The 20,972-nt window shown below is 42.2% G+C and overlaps 1 protein-coding gene across 1 annotated transcript in view; it reads right to left on the reverse strand.

The window, feature by feature from the left end:
• Positions 1–2,106: 2,106 nt before the first annotated feature.
• The window catches only part of RYBP (RING1 and YY1 binding protein), a 42,935-nt gene continuing 24,069 nt past the window's right edge, over positions 2,107–20,972 (reverse strand). The window contains exons 3-5 of the mRNA XM_027894572.1: positions 10,221–10,397; positions 10,010–10,108; positions 2,107–6,154 (exon numbers count right to left, since the gene is read on the reverse strand). Coding sequence (XP_027750373.1) covers positions 5,902–6,154; positions 10,010–10,108; positions 10,221–10,397 — 529 coding nt within the window. The 3' untranslated portion in view covers positions 2,107–5,901. The remainder of the gene's footprint in view (positions 6,155–10,009; positions 10,109–10,220; positions 10,398–20,972) is intronic.

A 20,972-nucleotide genomic window follows, 5' to 3' on the forward strand; every position in this document is an offset into this window, starting at 1 on the left:
TGTGAAGTGCTTTGATTAGGAATTTCTGAAACAGCCTTTGATGTTGCTGGTGATCTCTGCACGCAGGTTTTTCTCTGCTGAGAATAAACAATGAGAAAACACGTCTGAAGTTTCCAGCGTCTTCCTATTAGGTGGGTTCAGGCGGGATCAGCATCAGCCCCAACCCTGTCTGGAAAGAGGCTCCATACAAATATCAAGCAATCCATCACTGCAAGGGGGAAAACAGCAAACAAACCTCGCTGTGTCTGCTGACAGCAGGAGCAAAGACAAGCACGGCATAGGCACGTAAATATTCCAGAAACAGCGAAGAGAGAGAGGCAGGCAGAGAGACCTGACATTCCCCTCTCCTTGTTACAAACACAAAAGCCATGAGGGCGTCCAGGTGTTACAAACTGCAGCTGTTCTCCCTCTTCCTTTCAGTCCTGATGGTTCTCCATAAGTGATCAGGATCAGTTTGGGTCTTTTTTTAATCTTTTCAGTGCTGTCAAATTTAAATAAAAATAGTTTCAAAAATTAGGTGACACGTGAACCTCACAGAGGAGGGGGTTTTTCTTCTCTCTCCCAGTTATGCAAGTTGGTGTTGGTTTTTACAACGCTTACAAATCTTAAAACAACTGACTGTCCCAGAAGTTTATAAAACCCTAAGGAGCTATGAAAAGAATTCCCCATCCCCTTGTTACTTAGAATCATAGAACGGTTGGGATTGGAAGGGACCTTAAAGATCACCTTGTTCCAACCCTCTGCCATGGGCAAGGACACCTTCCAATAGACCAGGTTGCCAACTAGACCAGGCCAACCTGGCCTTGAAACTCCCTACAGGCAATAAACACAAACAATACAACACAACACTCAAGTCCAGAACATACCTTGCAGCAGCCTTGGGTGCCCTTTCTTCTGCCTTCTTCAAACTCCTTCTCCTGCAGCAGGGCCAGCTCTGCAGCTCCAGCATTGCAGGTGGCCCTTGGCTCACTCAGCTCCAAGGCAAGGGATTTCCAGGAGACCAGTCACCCAAAATGCCAGGGAAGGGGTGACTTGGAGGGAGACAGCAATGCTACAGGAATCTTGCTGGCTCCATTCCAGCCTTCACATTCAAGCACCAAGGGGATGAAGATGAAGCCTGTCTCCTCCACCACCTGCAGCTCTTTCATTCTGCCCCAGCAGCAGCTCTGGCACCTTCGCCTGGTCACAGGTGGAGGATGGGGATCGTAGGCTCTTCGAGGCAGGGACTGTTTCTCTGCTCAGCCCTCAGCATGCCAAGCAAGTGCTTTTCAGGTCTGTAGAACAACCACTACCTTTCCTGTTTCTTCTTATTCTTGGCACAAAGGCATCTGAATCGCTTCCAACTGAGGTTAAAAGCATTAAAGTCTGTTTGCACATGGGGTTTTTTAAAGAGACCTCTACTTTTAACACACACCTCCCCCACCATACACAAAAGTATCCCAACTACTTTTCGCTTAGGAACTGCCCTCACATATATTCCTGAGAAAAAAAGCTCTGGAGTAAGATTCTGTCTCCTTTGCATTTTACCTATTGCTTCATTTTCAAATTTCAACTTCATATTTCAACAGTTACATCACACGCCTCCCCTCTCGAGTGGTGGAGGGGAAACACGAACTAGAAAGAGCAGAGTAATTCACATCATCCTTGTTTCCTAGGCAGACCAAAACACAGCTTGCAAAATACCAGTATTTTTACACTACAAAAATACAATTAGGTTCTCAATTACATTTTATTAAATTTACTCCCGGGAGTTCGTTAGCACAAGGCAGCCAAAGGAACTCCCAAGGGCTCTCACTAAATCCTCTGCACTAAAGTCTCGCTGCTCCTGCGGCTACAGAAAGGGGAAAAATGATTATTTCCAAGGACCAGAAACCCAAATTCTGCAGACACATCTGCCACAAACCCTCTGCACGTCGTGAGTCCCAGGGAACAAACTGGATTTACTTGTTTGACGGAGGTTCTCCATGTGCACAAGCTGTGTTTGCAGAAGTGGGTGCTCGAGTGGCGGCTCCTGGACAAGATGTACAGACTGACAAGCCGCTCCAGCAACAGGAGTTCTCCACCTTTTCTGAACACTGGCATCTCCCAAAAAAGAGAGCTTTCAGATTTAATTAAATTTTACTATTTTATTTGTGAAAAAACTACAAGCAGAATTCATAAATAGACATTTCTATTTAAAGCAGGAAAATGATAAAGTGGCTTCTAATAACAGTCGTGCACATGCCAGTAACAGGAATATATTAACATCTTTTATTTGCTAGACAAAGAGCAGTGTCCAATATAAATTTCCCAAAAACATTTAAGACCTGTGAATTTCTGACCAGTTCACAAAACCACCATTGACACTTTAGCATGAAGATTAAAACAAACCTAACAGGACTGTCAGCTCTAAAGACTTTACAGAGCGGAAAAACTTTCAGAAGCGTTATACAAGCTGTCTTTCTGGGCAAATGAAAAATATAGCTCGTATAATACATTAACATAAAAATCCACAAGATAAGATTATGTTTTGACATACTTAAACAAGCATTCTATATTTGTCTCCAACAAACAAAGCTAAGGAAATAATGTAACCATCTTTACACAGTAAATTAAGGTTACAAGTCATACACAAGAACAGAACTGCTTGCGCATTAAAAACTGTTCAGCTCCATTGTCATACTCTAAATGTTGGCTCTTAAAACCATTCGGTTACATACAAGCAAAGGTTATTATATAGTCAGCAATTAATAAATTTTTCAATAATTTAAGTTTATGGTAGAGCTTAAAAAAGTTAGACTGAGAATGATCTTGGTAAGGCAGGTGAAAACATCTCAGTGGAAATAAAACTCACGGAAGCTGCTGCCGAATTTTCGATCTGTCCAATTTGAAGCTGAGTTCCAATTAGAATAAATAGCCTGGTCGTGTAAAACGCTGTCACCTTTCCTTTACAGAACTACAGTCAACTGAGCAAGTCAGGCAAGCTGTGTCGGTGTCTGTGTGTGTGTGTGTCTGTGTAAGAGTCGAAACTTCGCCATCGTAACACTGTGCTTCACTTACCTGCTTTCTGTGCCACTGAACACCGCGAATCTGGTCCTTCCCTACGCTAGTGTTTTGGGTTGGTTTGGTTCTCAAACGCCTTCCCCACCACCAGCGGGACAGCCCACGGGCAGGGTGCGGGGGGGAATCCCACCGGAGAAATCCAAGTGTAAAAGCAAACGCTGCCCTTCAAACCCACAACACAACAGCTACGGATGAGGCTGGGGGGGGAGTTCAATGCTTAGCAAGCAATCCCTAACTGAATGCAGAATTACAGGTCACTTGTTCCAAAGAAATTTTCCCATTTATTTATAGCAAGCTACTTTATCAAGGAGGAGGAGGAGGAGGAGGCCAAAGAGACAGATGTTACCGACTTCACCACGAGTAGCTGGTTTTACGGCGTTAAAGCTTTTTCAAACTGATCTACAGGTCTATTTTCACTTGAAAAAGAAGCAATTTCCTGGTACACACAATGCTTTTTTTTTTTTTTTTTTTTTTTTTTTGCACAAATTCCCAGATCCAGTGAGGAAGGTGAGCACGTGGGTTGACTTGAAGCACCAGAATCAGCCCCACTGAGGCCAGAGGGACCCGCCACTCGCTCACAACTCCTGGCTGGATCACGGCCGAGATGCACGCAAGCCTAATTGATAATGGATCATTTATAAAGCAGTGCAAAATATACAAGTTCAGGGGCATCTTCAAAAAATCTCTCTTAAAAAATTATTCCAATACATTTCAGTAAAATAAATAAATATGGCTGACCAGTTTACCCTCCCTGAGACCCTTAAAGGAATAGTAAAAACTGGAAAAAGGAATGTCTTTGCAATATCCCACTAATGTTAAAATGTGGATTGAGATATTCATAGTATTTAAAACTATGTATAATAAATTGTCTTGATGCTCATAGGAAGCATCTGTTTTCCTTTGGTTCTTTAATACTTTAAAAATGCTTAAAAAAGACAGCCTATACTGTGAATATAAGCAGAATTAAGTTGGGGTGCCCACGTTAACATATTCAGAATAAAACTGCTGCTGCCAAGGCACTGCCAAGCACATGCCTTCAAGCAGGGGCTGTAACAGATCCCTAAGTCACACATTTCTGTCACCAGTGTGAAAGGAACCTACATCTGCTACTCAAAACCACACAGATTTTAAAAGAAATCCTAAATCAGTTGCCTCCACAAATTTCTCTCACCGAGCAAATAATTCGTAATACAACAAGCAGGCACAAAGTTGTCAAAACGTGGCCCCTCTTTCATCATGCCCAAAAGTTATGCATTTGATGTCAAATGAAGCCACAGCCTCTGTGCCTGAAATTACTGCAAAGCACCCTGGGGCCACTAAACAAAGATGAAAAACCAAAGAGGTTTAGGGTTTGTTTTGCTTTTTTTTAAAAAAAAAAAAAAGTTCGTTTCACCTCTTCAGCCAAGTGTTTTAGCAGGATAATGCATGGAAGGTAAACTGTAAAGCAACACTAACAGGCCAGGAAAAGAAATTATAGTCTGGATAGCTTTAGAGTAAGAACAAAGGAGATGCTGGTCATGAGCATGAGCCACGTGTCGCTCACTTGCCAGCATGAAAGCTTTCCCCTACTTTTGCTCCCACAGCAGGAGACTCCGAAGTGTCCAAGTGCTGACAAGCCCATCACTGGACGAGATGCTGCTCAGAAATAACTCTTGGAATACAGATGGACTTCGAGGAGAAGAGCCATCCCAACAGCACGGATGGGACAGATGGAAGGGGCTGACAACCACTGACCCACACGCGGCTGGAACGAGCACCAGCTTGGTTCCCGAGCCCGGGATCGCTCCCAGCCCTACAGATCCCTGCTGCCTTCACCCCATAGCCACCACTCCAGTTCTCATTACCTCGGGCACCGAGGCAGGTGGATGGAATTCACTACCTCCACCACCACCAGCACCTGTGGGAATGGCTGTGCACGACACCGCGGTGCTCACGATACCAAAACACGCGGATCCACGGCATAACACCAGCAGTCTGGTTGGGAGTGGTTACGCTCCAGCTGGGCAGGGACCTGCACATCATCAGTGGGCGGGACCCTAGTGGAAACACAAGCTACCTGGAGCAACCCTCTCTCATCTCGGATCCCAAGCTGTAACAACCAAAACCGTGTGTCCAGTATGTTTTAGCCATTGCTTAGGGAAGAAATTGGGAAGGAACAATAGAGAGAACAGGTCCCATCCAGGTTCAAACCTTCAGGAACACTTTTCACCTAAGACCAGTTCCATTTCAGTTTCAGTACTTTCACAGAAGGGGACTGTTCCAGATCTTGAACTGTTCAAATTTTTTTTTTTTTTATCACTTCACAGTGTTTCAAGCACCAGCGTTTCCATGTATTGGTTTCAAATAACCCTTTATATATATTTATTTATATATATATTTATATATAATTTATATCAAAACTGATAGTACACAGTATAACTGGAAGAAGAACTGAACTTAAAAAGGATATGTTGAAAGAGGATGGAGTTTGTGAATGCAATAAATAAAGCCCCCTTCCCTCCCCACCCGCTCCCGACCCCAAAACAAAAAGTTGTCATGTTCATGGAAAATTGTGCACAGCAGATATTATAAAAAAGTAGATTCAGGAGCACATCCAATTATAAATGATTGTTAGGAAAATCATATAAAACAATGGAATACATAAAAGTGTCAAGAGTAATCGTTAGGGTGAGAAATTCCTTGGTGGCCAGATGCCCACGGCAAGCAGAAATTATCCTGGTTGCATCAGTAAGAGGTCGATGTCCGAGAAAGTGTGTTCAAGCACAGAAGAGGCTCTTCCAGGATTTGAACAGCGTGGGCAGGTGGAGTGTTTGAATTTCATACCCTGATTCATAGTTTCCACAACTCCATGTGCAATTTTCAGAAAGATTCGTCGTTGACTGCCGACATGTCCCCCTTTGGCGTGGAGGAACGGGACGAGCCCTTGTCTGTGCTCTCAGAGCCCGAGCTGCTCTGATTCTGTTGTTCTGATCCTGCACTGGAGGTCACTGTAGAAGACGACGTGGATGAAGAGCGAGTCTTTTCTTTAAAGTCTGTGATAATTACTGTGACATTTCCCACTGTGACTGCCAGCTGCTGTGCGGTACTTCTGTCCACATTTTTCAGTCTGGGTCTAAAATAAATGAGAAGCCATTTATTAAAAGGATAAAAATAAACGAGAAGGGAAGAGTTTATTAGAAAAAGCACCGGAAAACAAAGTCGGTGTGACTCGTCCTCCCCTCGCCGGCACAGATGGCAGTAGCTGGGAGGAGAACCCAGGCAGCAGGAAGTGCTGCACAGTGGAGGGTGAAGGTTTGACCTGCTCCCTGTGCCAGCCAGGCTCAGCCCCAGAGGAACGACCTGTCTCACAGAGCTCTGCACGGGGCGTCTGTTGTAGACTTATCCCTAATCCAACTCTGCCAGAAAGGAGGACACCACGGCAGAGCCAAGCAGTCAGGAGCCAGACAGAGTGAAGGATCTCCTCCCCAAGGGGCAGATGAAAGAGTTCTCTTATCTAAATTCACCATCTCATCATGTGCCCTGATGTTATGAGACAAGGCTGTGACTCTGCAATACAAAACCACATGAAAGCATTCGGCCACGGCTCTTTCATTCCCATGTTGGAACTCTGCAGCTGCAAACAACACAGGCACTGGGACAACTTGGCTTCTCTTTCAACTGCTTTGAGCTTATACAAATCAGATGCCCAATCAGCCTATGGATAGAGTAGTTCAAAATGTTCCCTCTGCAATCGAGGCTATTGTAAATAAAATCCAGAATGCACAAAGGTATTTCTTGCAGCCAGACCTTTTGGTTAGGGAAGAAAAAAAAAAAAAAAAAAAGGGGAAAAAAAAACCCCAAACCACCAGAAAAGAACCCACTGTATTTATTGCTCAGGATTATCTCAGTAATTTGCATGCTGTGCTATCATTCAATTAGTAATGTAGCTAATAAGGGTCTAAAACTCTAGGAGGCTGACATTCATGCACATTTCATGGGCTGGTCAAAAGCTCTGCTACAACAAACCTCGGACACTCCTCCAGCTACCAGCAAATTCCAAGTCAGCTGCAGTGAGTGCTGTAATTTACAGCTTTTGCTCCTAATTAAGGGTCAGGCTTAAGCAGCGGAGTATTCCCAATAGGGAAATTAAAAAGGAGAGTCTTTATACATCAGTGAAAAGTAGCTTGCTGAGAGCTGCCTTATTGAGAGGGATGGAGGGAAGGTTAGTTTACTTTGGGATCAAGCTCCAGCTTTTAAACCACTCTGCCTTTTCTCCTCCTCGTTTGCAGCACACTAGGCTAGTGCAGTAAAACAGAAAGAGAGGGAATTAATCTCATTCTGCATTTGCCATGAACGCTCAATGGCTTGCACTGGTATTAACAAGGAGAAAAGTCCTGCAGTACTAACTGTCCAAGTGGTATTTCAAAACTAGACAGAATAGAAGAATGTATTGAGGACAGATGTACAGCTTCTAAGACAGAACAACTGCATTTCTGCAAACTTCCTTACCAAAAATGAAGTTACTGCAGCAAAAATAGTATTTTCTTATCTAACCTAGGAGGCTGCCTCAGTTTTTAACAAGTACCACAAGAAAAGCATTTCAAATGGACAGAAAATGCAAAAAAACCCCCACTGCATTAACAGTCAGTAAGAGCTCCCACTCGCAGCAGCCCCTGGGCTCCGGGACCGGCCTTTCCCAGCCCACACGGGCGTCGTACACACGCATGGGCTGGCAGATCTAACATGTAACCACAGGCTAGATGAAGTGATGTCACCTTGTCTGTGGGGAACAAGAAAGGCCAGCCAGCTCAGCACATTTCGGGGTTTCCGCGGCTCTTGGGTGCCGTCCCGGCAGATGCCCCCGCGCGCAGCACCGAGCGTTCCCGGAAGCGGAGTGCGAGCACGTATTTTCCTCCCCAAGCCCCGAGTTCCTCTAGGAAACCCAGTTCTTCCTGTAATTTGCCTGGGTCACTTGTTTTCTCCTGTGCTCAGAAACAGCCCAATAAAAAATATAAAAAAATGCTGGCCCAGATACCGGAACAGATCCTGCTGCCTCCACCTTCCTACAGGGCTGAACGCGAACTCTGGCTATTGCTTGTCAAAAACCGGCACTGAGAGTTTAAGGGGGGAGAAAAAAAAGGAAAAAAAGGAGGAAAATACAAATAGAAGTGCCCATGCATCTTTAAATGCCATGACAAAGTAACAAAGAAGGGGAAGCAGGGCTGAGGTGCAGGATTTCTCCACAGTCCCACTCACAAATACTCTCAAATGTCGGTTTTAGAACCGAGCTCTCTGACCATTTCTCAAGAAGGTTTTCAGGGTTTCCCCTGTACAAGCTGCTGATTAAGCACAGATGAAAACCTCCAGACAATCTCTTCAGCACATGCACACAATTTTTGCTTCTTATAGAAGGCAAATGGATTGGCCCATTCATGTTGTTTTACAAAATTAAACACCCCAGTCCTTCACGTTTATGGCGAAAAAGGTTTATGGTCAAACAAGAAAAGTGTTTCAAAACATTCAAAGTGCACAGGGAGAAATGGGATAAACAAAGATATGTCAGAAGCAGGCATGGTATCCAGAAAGTTCAAACAGGATTTCTTAAAAATCCAGAGAGCCCTAAAAGACAATTTACAAAAAAAAAAAAAAAAACCAAAACAACAGTTAAACAATCTGGGCATGAAAAAAAGCTGAACAGGTAACTAATAACTCTGTAAAAATCAGATCCTTCAAAAAGACCCTTGACAGCACTGAGGGAGATGAGGCAGCCCTTAAAAAATACCCAGCTAGACCTGATACTATTAAGGTTTAATTAAGAATGACAAAAGCTTGCCACGAAACGTGGACTAAAAGACTCTGCAGTAGACAGAGAGACTCCTTCAAGAAGGAAAAACAATTATTTGATGTAATCTCTCAATTCAGTATTATGTCATCAGTCAAGTGCATCAAGTCTCCTGCACCTTAAGTCTCAAAAAAAGTACCACTTAAAGAACAGGACAAGAAAAAAGAAAAATCAATGTAGTAAAGTTGTATTTCTCTAATCAAATTAGGAATGGACACTTCAGTCTTTGGGGGCTGAGGAAGAGTTAACAGCAGTCCCTGCAAACAGCTCAGTCTTGTAGCACAGCAGATTTCACACAGCCCTCACTACATTCCAGTGGGTTACTGCGTAAAGGATATTCACTCTTATTAAAGATTTTCATGCTATTATTTAAAAACTTCCAAGCCAAGAGTTTTCTGCAGTCACACCTCGCCAATTTTAATGCCAACAGCTGTGCCAACCATATTTCCCACGTGCTTTACAACTGTTTGCAGCCAAACTAATACTGCCTCAGTTCATGTGGCTTCATTATAAAACACTTATTACAGCACATTTTAAAGAGAGATGCAATTCTTGTACAGCCCACACAGGCAAAGCACCCAGTTCAGTTCTGCCTCTTGTAGCTCTCAAGTTCAATAATATAAAAACTGTTTTCTGATGCCGAATGTTTGATTTAAGAAATGGAGGATCAGTATAGGCAAGACTAGGAATAAACCTCTCTCCTACACTGACCTGAAACTTAGACAAATATCAAACCAGCCATTTGTGCTTTCTCTTGATAGCAAGATCCCAGCAAATCTGCTCATGTATACTTAGTTCCTGTATACTTGGAAAATTATCTTGACAATTACAGTGACTGAATTACGGATAAGGAAGTAAAAAAGTAACCTTTGTTACAGCTATCGAGCGATGATAAGAACTCGATACGATTGCTGGTTAATGTTTTTCTCCCACTGTATTTTACAGCCAAAAGCAGTACTGCCCAATTGACAATACAATTACTTCAGCAGAGAAATGAAAACTGAGTGGACAACAGAGTTAATATTTCTAATGCCCAGATCTGTGCTCACCAGCAGAGCGCTCGAGTGCTCATACATCAACAAAAGAAGTGTTTGCTATATAGCTCAGTTCTCAGACACCAAAAGTCTAACTTCAGTCTAGAGTTACCTTGAAGTGTGATTTGAGTCGCTGGTCTTTGTTGTAGTATTCCCAGACTGTATGCTGTTTGCTTCACTAGGAGGATCTTTCACAATATCTGACTTTGGTCTGCAATAGCGGGAGGGAAGAGGGAGAGCAACATGTTAGTTTAACTGCACAATTAACCAATGCCACTAACATCACATCACATCACATTTAACAGAGTATCCTTCACACTTACTTAGTCTTCTTGTTAGTGTTCTTCTTTGTAACACTTGGACTAATTTCCTTCTCTTTGTCAGGTTTTTCTTTGTCTTGTTTTTCCACTTTCTCCTTCTTCTCCTTCTTAGGTGGTGGTGGGGTTGCATATTGCTGGGCAACTTGTTGTGCCACCAACTGAGAGTTTATTCTAGGTTTTCTGTAATGACAGTAAAAAGAGAGATCTATAGTCATTTTTACACAGTAAAAATAACTACACTGAGAGCAGTATGAAGATTTATTTCAGCAACCAGGGAAGAACACTCCACTTAAAGAACCAAATGGATGTCCTTATTTAACGTGAAGTACTACTGCTGTTACCAAAAAAAGAAATTTTAAAATAAAGAAATACTCCAAACTGCTGTTTCATCATTTTTTACCATCTAACATTCATTAAGTATAATGCTCCCTTTCTTCCATCCATATCATGAAATCACAGCCAATTTTGGGGGGACAATAGTGAGAAAGCAGCTTTTCAAGAAGCTGCCAACCATGCACTGTGGCTACACTTGAGGAGAAGGAACAAAATGTGACTAAAAAAAATTTCCTGATAAACATCAGTCTCCTTCATATCTTTCAATTTAATTTCTCAAACGAGCTTCTGGTTCCCCGCAGCAGCAAGCCTTGCACAAATAACAATGAACAAGAGAAGGTAACTGAGATGACTTTGTCCCGGGGGCCGGGAGCGAAGCTGGCTGGCAGGAGCACAGGAGACAAGTGGGCATTCACACTTCCACAGGGAATGGCAGTGCCAGCCTCTGACACTCCGTCCTCACACAATTGTCTGCAGTCCCCGGTGGAGCTGGGACAAAAAACACAAGCAAACTGCCTTTCAAAGACAACTTCCACTTCAAATTACAGCTTACACAAAGAACAGCCTCGCATGTAACCAATACCTTGGTTATTGGTCCTCTACATGTCCTGCAGGAATTGCTGCCTTTGTCTCTCATTCCTCATCCAAACTCTAAAGCCCTCTCAGCTTGACAACTCAACACCTCTCCCCCTGGCCTGGCACATCACAAAGCAGTTTATACCCTGAATACTCTGACTACCCGTGATTGATTCTATCCCTTCAATATGCCAGAAAGATCTATGCTCCCTGTGTCCACACAGCTTGTGGGAGGGGAGAAAAAAAAAGCAGGTAATCAACTCCATTAGTCGTCCCTAATGAACCAAATACTAATTGGAACAGTTGCTCAGGCTTGTCCAGAGCTGTTAAATGCTCATAAATATGATTCAAGTTTTGTACATAGATCAGACTAGAACAGCCAATGAAAGCTGTACCCAAATATCATCAGGGCTATAACTGGCACACAGAAGCCCCAGGGTTTCTGCTGAAGAGCTCTGTACCCAGACCCAGCTTTTACTGCAAACATCTAGAGAGACTTCAAGAAGCTATTTAGCGGTTTCACATGTTAAAAAAAAAAAAAAAAAAAAGAAAAAGTACAAACCACTAATTGCTCACATGTAACATCTGCACTTAGAGATGATGCAGACAATGTGGAAGACCCAGAGAATTTCTATTCCCTGTCACAAGAAAATCCAAGTATGAGCATCTTTTGGTACTGGTTTCCTGTATAATGGTACCAAGTTACTACTGAAGCCAGATACACACAAATACTTCATTTCACTACCACAGTTATATGTACACCACACCACAAAGTCTATGCAACAGGCTGTAATCAGGCCTCTGACCCATCTCAACACCACTGTGGTTTTTTCACCCAACATAGAAACTCTAACTCATTTTATGCTGCAATCTGCATACAGGTCTGAGTGAACAAAGATGATCTGGTCTTCAGCTTTAAATAAGTGTGATGCTGAAACCTTCTCCAGATTAGATAATGCAAATTACCTGTTCCACAGAACAGTGAAGATATTGAGCATCCCTCAAATCCAGTACACAGCAATTTCTGTCTGCACGACTGAGAATAAATACGTTAAAAGAAGTCCTTCGGTTACATGGAAAAGATTTTCAGATTGATGCAGCCACACTAAAAGCTGACAACAGTAACTTGGTGTCAAGCAACCTGCTCACCGCCTACTGCAAAAAAAGATAAAATGTCAAGAAATCTTCAAAGACAGGGCAGATACCATCTCCCTACATGATTATACATGATTAACCTCACTGCTTGAAGCTGCCACTTCTGCCCAGAGTTACAGTTACTCGCTGTTTACACAACCAGCTAAGTCAGAAACCCGAACCATTCACGGGAAATCCCAATTCATGAATCTGAGGGTTTTTCCTACTTCGCAGGACTCTGATGTGCTGCTTGTGATGTTATTTCCAAACCTGGTATCCAACCAAGTTGCCCTTCCTGTTGCAGGAGTGCTGCTCTGCTTGAACCAAGACACAAATTTTAAAATTGAAACTTCAACTAAAATAAGAAAACCCCATATAAATATGTCATGCCATATTTCCCAAGAAAAGGCTGGAATGATGAAAGGACCATGCTTAAAGCACTCCTGTGGAGACCCTTCACCCTGTGCTCTTCCTCTCCTGATCAGTGCCTGTGACAGCACAATAAAATTATAAAGTTTTATAATTTTCTGGCCAGCCACTGACATTACTACCACAACTTCTCCAAATCTCATATTTACATATTCCCTCCTACACACTCCAGGATGGCTCACTGGTGAGGGCAAAGCCAGAGCTGGAAGAGAAGAGAGCGGGAAGGAGGCAGCAACCTGAGGAAAGGGAACCAGCCCTGCTCACGGGGTCCCTCCTGCACGAGGAAGGGAGCAGAAAGATGCTGAGACTTTGGTCAACACTGAGCATGTTCCAAGATCTCCTGTGCTGCCAGAACAGATTTTATTAAAAATAATGCAAATAACCCAACAAACAGCTTTCCAATTCCTAACCCGACTGTTTCACTCATATGAACACAAAGCTTAGGAAGAGGATAAAAACTAGGGAATTTAAGCAACTGGCATACTAATAGTAATAATAACTGGAGTAATAAGATCCTTCAAGTAAGGCCCACGCTGCCACTACAGCCAGGATACACTGGTTACAAGGCCTTTACTAAAAAGCCAAGCAAAGCAAGTCGAGCAGTGTGTTTTTAACCACAGCAAACCATAACCAAAGGAACCACAATGGAGCGAAGCAGATGCACCGTCCAAAACCTGCTCCAAGCTTCACTGCCTACCAAAAACACACTCCAGGGCTACCTGACATCCCTAGCACAGATTATGCAATTTCAGAATGGTTTGGGCTAGAAGGGACCTTAAAGTCCACCCAGTTCCAGGGATGAGGCGGGCACAGCTTCTCTGTGCCAGGGCCTCACCACCCTCACAGGGAAGAATTTCTTCCTTGTATCTAATTGAAATCTACCTCTTTCAGTTAAAAGCAATTCCCCCTTGTCCTATCACTCCATGCCCTTGTAGATCATCCCTCCAGACTCCTTTCCTGCCTGTACAGCCATCCATCCATATCCCAGTCACGCTGTGTGTCAAAGCAGCTCTCCTCATGAGTGTTGTGAATTCTTTTCCAGCTGTGGCAGCAGGAAGCTTGAACTGCCTTCTAGAAAGAAGGAAAAAAGTGAATTCAATAATACTTTGCAGTGGATACGAGTCATCTTCCCTTTCAGAATCCAAACTAGGAAGGAAAAAAGGAGAGAAGCAAGGCTCATCCTCACTTGGGCTACAACAATTTAACATGGAGTCCTAAGAGCAGAAAGATCCCTTTTTTCCTTTTCTGTTTTTGAACACTCAATGTGTCTAAGACCCGAATTTTTTTTTCCAGCTGGCCTTTTTATTTGGTGATTTTTTTGCCAGCTCCAAAAAGAATGCTTCAACGCAAACACACTACTATTATATTAAAGTAAATTATCACTTGAGCAGAACAACTTGAACAGAAAGTTGCAACCACTTCTAAACTCTGTAAGAATAAACAGCTACAGAAACAAATATTAACCATTTTTTAATCCCAAAAATGTTCTTATCAGTTTGCTTTCTGTAACATTAAACTGTTCATGTGCACAAAGAATACATCTAAAATTACAAAAATCAAACCCCCAACCCAGCCATTTTCAAGCTTTCTAACCAGCACTCACACTTAACAAACAACTATATTGGCATTTACTAGAAAGTTTAAAGTATCAACATTACTCACAAACCACAGCAAGCTAACAAGTCTCAACTTCCCAAAAATTATCTGAAGAGACTCAGTACTTAGTATTGGACTTAGTTCTTCAATTTTCAAAGCAAGCATCTGAAATAGGTATGTTTACTCCTGCCTGAGCATTATGACAGTAAAGTTCCACTTTGCTTGGACAATTTCCCCTAATTTAGGTGACAGCCTGAGTAACGACTGAGTAAAGACCCAACACTGATGTGACACACAAATGCACATTATCATCTTCTTTTTTACAACATGCAGGACTGTCTTCTCCCCCTCTAAAACTAAGAGCATTTAAACAAAATTAAACTGTGCTCTCGAAGTTACATACAGACAAACAAACTGTTTCATGTTAATTAAACTGTAGTTTACCTCTCAGGAGCAGATACTTGCACAACAACTCGTGACCTTTGCAGCAAGGACACTCTGCTGCATGAAAAAGCTGAAATATGTGTCTACTGTAAAAATGGTTGTGGCATCTGGTCCTCTTCACCATCAACTACCGTTAAGTGATGCACACAAATAATCTTTACTACCTTTCAGCAACAGACCAGCACAGAACTATTGTGTATGAAAATATACAGTATATGCAAATATATATATACACACTACATGCAAATAATATCAAATTGTCATATGAAGTGACACAGTGGTTCATGGGAAGCAAAATAAATGGAAGATCTTCCCTGAAGGGCTTGTTGCCTGTGTTGCGCTGTGCTCTTTAAATAAATTAAAAATTAAAAACCAAACCGTAACTTTTAAGGTTCTAGCAAGCACCTCACAGTGTTCCACTACTTGCATTTCCTTCTGTCTGCCCAAGCTTTCCCTTTAAAGCCTGTCTCAGGACCAAATCCCGAGCACTGATCCGCAGGAATTGTGCTGTAGCCCCTGCAGCTGGGCTCAGGAGTGGAGCAGCACAAATCACTGCACATCCCACACGTGAGAGTTACTCAGACCTGGATTTGCAGAGGGATACAGGACGATAAGTTGCATCACATTTCTCACGCGACCCCAGTTTCTGCTACCTGCTTGGGATTTCTCTGGTCTCTCTGCCTTGAGGAAAAGGAAGCCACCTGCAGCCCCGGTGCAGCAGGGAAGGGACTGGGCTTTATATCCACAGACCTTGAGGGACTCCGGCAACCCCCAGGAACGCAGATCTAATTACAGCCGCTCTGACTTTCCCACAGCTATGTTATCAGAAGAATGAAAGTGGCATCGAGTGGGATTTCAGAGTCAAAAGCCTCGTGCAACGTGGAGCAGTAGGGAGGATTTGGATAATTTCATGCTGTTCTGGCTTTGATGCACGTGGCGATACCAGGTGACCTCCGCCACTCTCTGAGAAAACGCGTTTCAGGCGCCGTGCGGTGTGAAGTACGTGATTATTTTAATAACCCCAGTGGCACAGGAACGTGGCTTTGCTCAAAGAAAAAAAACAAGAAAACAAGCCTAAAAGTATTTACAGTGTTTATAAAACAGTTAGTGCCAAAACAATAATACAGCAAGCATCCTTCTGAGCATAAAAGCAAGGTTAGAAATTAACCCACGAGCGCAAACAAAATTAACATCCCCTTGAAAGAATTTTACACCCAGAAGAACCAAAGCTCTGGAAAAATTAAGCTATAAATACGATGGGTGAGCCCTCATTCCTGCATGCATATTTTCCAGCTCATTTGTGATGACCACACGGTCCTTTTTAGCAACCAGGAAAAGGATGAATGGACAAACTGTCCTTAGTGTACAACTGCAAAGCAGTATGGAAGTTGTATACATTTATCTCAAGTTCTCCATGTGATCCAAGACCACAAAGCAACAATAAAACCAGTAAAAGACAAGTAGAAGGACAAACTGCAAGAAATACGTGACTGAGCAATATTTTGTTGAAAGAACAGATTTTTCCTTTAACACTGATGTGCTAACGCTATGTTTTTATTTAAAAGACAGATGTTTAAGAAAAGTTAATCACAGGAACACCCACTTCTGGGGCGCAGGTGTTGGGCACAGCCCAACATGTTTGAAAGACAGAGTGTTAAGTCTGAACATTTTGGAAAAAAAAAAAAAACCATGAAAGAAAATAACAGCTTCACAAAAAGCAAGCAACTCTTTGCCATAAAATAAAGCAGGAACATTTAAAAGTACACAGCCTCCTCCAAAAACTCTTCAACATCCTCCTGGACCATCCAGCCCACTGCCTGCTACCTCCTCCTCGGAAGAGTCAAGAATAGGCAGCAAGAGATAAAGAAGCCTCAGTTTTGCCAATAAGTATTCCCAGCCAAAACAGCAAACCTTGAGCTGTTCAGATTTCAGGAGAGTATTTTTGTCCACCAGAAGGTTTTAGACTTCAGGTCATTTCTCACAGTTCGAACAACCCCCATGTCCCTTCTGTTTTTAACTTTGTAAAGTTCAGAATTATATGCAATATTTAACATTTTGTGGGCTGACAGAGCTGCCAGCTCCCTGCCTTTTCAGGAAAATCTGTTTTTCCTCAATTTTCCTTTTTTTTTTGAAAACCAATTAAGAATGGGAAAGTTATTAAATTAAATGCAAGCTTTCACCTCCATTTACAAAACAGGACAGGCACTACTGTTTGCTGGAAAGTGGCTGGTCACGGCCTCTGTGCCACTAGAGGAGAGTTGAGACTCTTTGAATAATGTGGGTGAAAAGAATACTCAGTTCTTACTTGTCACAGAAGAACATTGCTTACTTTTAATTATTTTGGCGTATTTACAAATCAAAGTGTATAAATCAAAGACTTTTATTTCCAAGAGCTGCCACTGCACAGATCCTGTAGCTCACATTTCTGATTTTTTTTTTTGTGAAAACATGCTAAAAGTCACAAAACCAGTGCTAAGAGAGTCCCAGAATTGCTCTATGAAGCTATTTCACTCTGACTGCTCAATAGCACAGTGTAATAGGTTTTTCAATACTTTTACAGTTCTTTGTTAATATACATTGTCTCATATTGCAAAACAGTCTGAAGTCAGGTCATAGCATGTTTTTGGAAGCAGTTTGACCAGAATTTTGCCACTCTGAAGCTGAGAACTCACAGAATTCCTCAAAACACTCATTCTAATAAAGCACAGAACTGGAAACCGCAAATACTGTTTGCTGCTACCACCACAAATCCAAACATTAAAGCAAATCTGGACCACTCACCTCCTATCAAATTAAGAAAGAAACATCTTATGTGGTGCTTCTTGCACAGCTGGACTTAGGACCTGGTGGGCTGCCAGCAGGAAAGGAGGCCTGAGCCAGAGAACAGGGCTATTTGGGAATTTGTTGGAAAATTTTCAGTGGAGAAGCACCACTGTTTGCATTTTTGCAAGTACACGGCTTCTCTTTTGGTTTGTTTTGGTGTTTTTTTTTCCCAAGGGAAACTGATAAATCACAGACCAGCCTTCGTGCTTAAAAAGAAGTGAACATGAGAGTGACCATCAAGCTGGGTCTGTTCCACCAAGTCTTATAGGGCTCTGCTCACCTCACCGAGCAAAAATCATCCAAAAAGAGATACCTAACACAGCTGATATCTCTGGTGCATGAGTTTTGGACCACAGGTTTATTCTGCTGTGCCTCTGTAGAGGGTTCACAAAATCAAGTAGTGTAAGACAGCAGCTCCTGTACACTCTGCAGAACCAACCCCACAAGGTCTCCTGCAAAACAGCCCTCCAGGAACAACTTTCCCCCTTTGCAGCTATTTAATTTGAAATCACAAAACTGCAAAAGGAAGAGCTGAACAGAAGTTGTTCTTCAGGTTTCTTTGATACAAGAGCAAGGACGGAAAGCAGCAGTGACGGTGAATAACAACGCTGAGGATCAGTTATTGGACCAGAGCCTGGGGTTTACTTAACTGCTACTTCTGTAAAATTGAGCTTACTGTGTCTGCAGGAGGCAAAACAAAAGTCATGCTGAAGTTTTGGAAGAAATGCTGCTGTTTCTCCTCTTAGAGGAAAAGCCTGCCTGGCAGCACAGGCAGTGCTGGCACTCTCATCTCTCTTCTCACCTCCTATCTCAGGGAGTGTCCAGGGCCAGGCTGGATAAGGCTTTGAGCAACCTAGTCTAGTGGAAGATGTCCCTGCCCATCAGGGTGTTGGAATGAGATGAGCTTTAAGGTCCCTTCCAATCCAAACCATTCCATGATTCTGTGACTCTACAGACAAAACTACATAGCCTGAATTACAGTTTTTCAGATGGTTTCTTGCTCCACTATTTTACATTAAAAAATAATTTTCTACTAAGATTTTTTTTTAATGGTCCATTTAAAAAAATAGCCATAAATTAAGAAAAAAGAGGACAATACATCTCTTCGGCTTAAAACAAAACTTGCAATATGTAATAGATTAAAATGGCATCAATTCCCAACTGCAACATCACCCTAAATTCCAGCTGAACAAAAACAACTGTACAACTCCCCTTCTTGCCCTCTCCCCAAATCTACAGCAGTAGCAGTTAGGTCCACGGTCAGGCATTCCAGACAGGGAACTGCTTCCAATTCATTGACTGCATTTGTAGTCAACCAGTTCTACAGCAGCAGCAAAACTGTGTGAATATACAAAAAATCCACAACCCAAATGAGATGCAACTGTAAATGTAAAAGATCACCCCAAGCCCAAATTTGAGAAGATGGCCCTGAGATCACAAAATCATTCCGCTTGGGTATGTGAAATTCCCTTGGTCATCAATAACTTTAGTTACATATTGCAAGTGCTGCACAAGCTTCATTTCTAGAAACTTACTGCAACTGCCCTTCTCATGCTATTGACCCATCACTGATCCACTCAGAGCTTCACTTTAATCCATCACTGAAAACTCAAATTGGTACTTCAGCAGGTTGTACATCGAAAGGGTAAAATTTAGCATGCAGCTGCTCCTGGTGTTTTCATCTACAGCCATACCTTCCTGCAAAACACCAAATGTTCCATGATTTACAAGGACTTACAAAGTTGTTATGGAAAATCTCTGATCTCAGCACAGAATTTACTTGCCTACAAGCACCAGAATGATGATAAAACTAAGGCCATTTGACTTGCTTGACAAAAATAAGCTGCTCTCAGTAGCAAAAATTTGAAAACAGTTCATAAAGCTGGCAGCGACCAAGATGTGTATAATAAAATACACAGATTTACAACAAAAACAATTACTTAAAATACTTCTTCCTATTTGACTGTTTATTAAGCTATGTGTAATCCTGAGAAAAGTGAACAGGCTCAAAACTTCCTGTTGAGTAACCAAGTGCAGCTGGCAGCATCAGGGTATAAATGAGTCTGATAAAAATTTAACATGTAGATTCTCCAAAGAAACTGCTCATGGCCATTGTATTATAAATTAACATAACAAAAATCTGAGGAAAAGAATAGTTTTAGCAACTCTAGCTTGAGCTAAAAACTGGGAACACCAGACATGGTGTTATAAAAGTGCCTTACCACTGCTGCCAATATATATATATATATATATATATATATATATTTCTGTTTCAAGCACTGAAATCTTGAGTAATAACAGAAATTGTCATGTATAGAACATCCTTTAATCCAGCTTGACATGTCCCATCTGTGAGCATCTGCCTCCAGGTTTTGGGATACTCAAGTCTCACACTTCAAAATCACAGCAGGAGAGACACCAAACTTGGAAAACAAGCAACAAAAAAAAAGGAGAGATGCTGAGAAAATGAGCTCCCTACCAAAAAAAGGATATGTCTCTTAAATTCTAAAGTTGATCTCCTTCCTAAAAGCTTGCATTAAAACTAAAATGTAAACTAAATTTCCAAAAGCCTCCTTCTTAGAAGTGTGCTATTGGGTAAGCACAAAGAAGAACCTGTACTTTTCTCTCATGTAGGAAGATTTCTACTGAGCAACTCTCTTGCAAAGTCCCCTTAAAACATGTGGACTGCTTTATCAGAGCAAAATTCCACTGTGCTTGTACGACACTGGAACACTGTACATTTGAAAAAGAAGACTTCTCTATCATTTCCCAATCAGGGTAAGTTCAGAGAGAAGAAAAATGAGAAATTGCCATTTCTACAATGGATGCTGAATAGACTCAATAGACCTCAAATCTCTAGGGATGCCATATTAAAAAAAAAAAAAAAAAAGCCAACTGAGTGAGACAGTAATTCTAATTCAGCTCCACCAGACACTCAAGGCTTTACCTAAATGAAAGAACCTGAGCTTTTCCAGCAAGCCAAACCTCCTTTTTATTAGAAGAACCTCAATGATATGATTTCCTTTCATATGAGAGTGACATTTCAAGAGCCCTTGACCAACCAGGAATGCAGCTTTATGGCAAAGCCCCAGCCTGCAGGAGCTGTGCAATTCAAGACAGACATCAGGGATGCTCCAGCGTGGGGCGGATGCAGCAGCATGGGGAGCTGGTCCCACTGGTTCCACTAAGTGGTACCCCACCTACTCCTTCACACCTGTGCCCCAGCACAATCTGCAGTGAAAAGGTCACTGCCAAAGGTTTAATGGAAAACCTCCCTGTTCAATAAACCAGCTTGTTTTTCTAAACCCGCCGAGCAACAAAAGCCGCTCCGGAGGACCACGAGGCAGCAGACATGCGTTTTCAAAAGGCCACCATGTGCTCAGAGGAGCTCTTTTTGCCCATTGTGTTCTCTGAACACAA

The sequence above is a fragment of the Empidonax traillii genome, unplaced genomic scaffold, assembly GCF_003031625.1.
Source record: "Empidonax traillii isolate 1590-97213 ecotype Southwest subspecies unplaced genomic scaffold, ASM303162v1 scaffold433:size1479616, whole genome shotgun sequence".
In the NCBI taxonomy this organism is placed as follows: domain Eukaryota; kingdom Metazoa; phylum Chordata; class Aves; order Passeriformes; family Tyrannidae; genus Empidonax; species Empidonax traillii.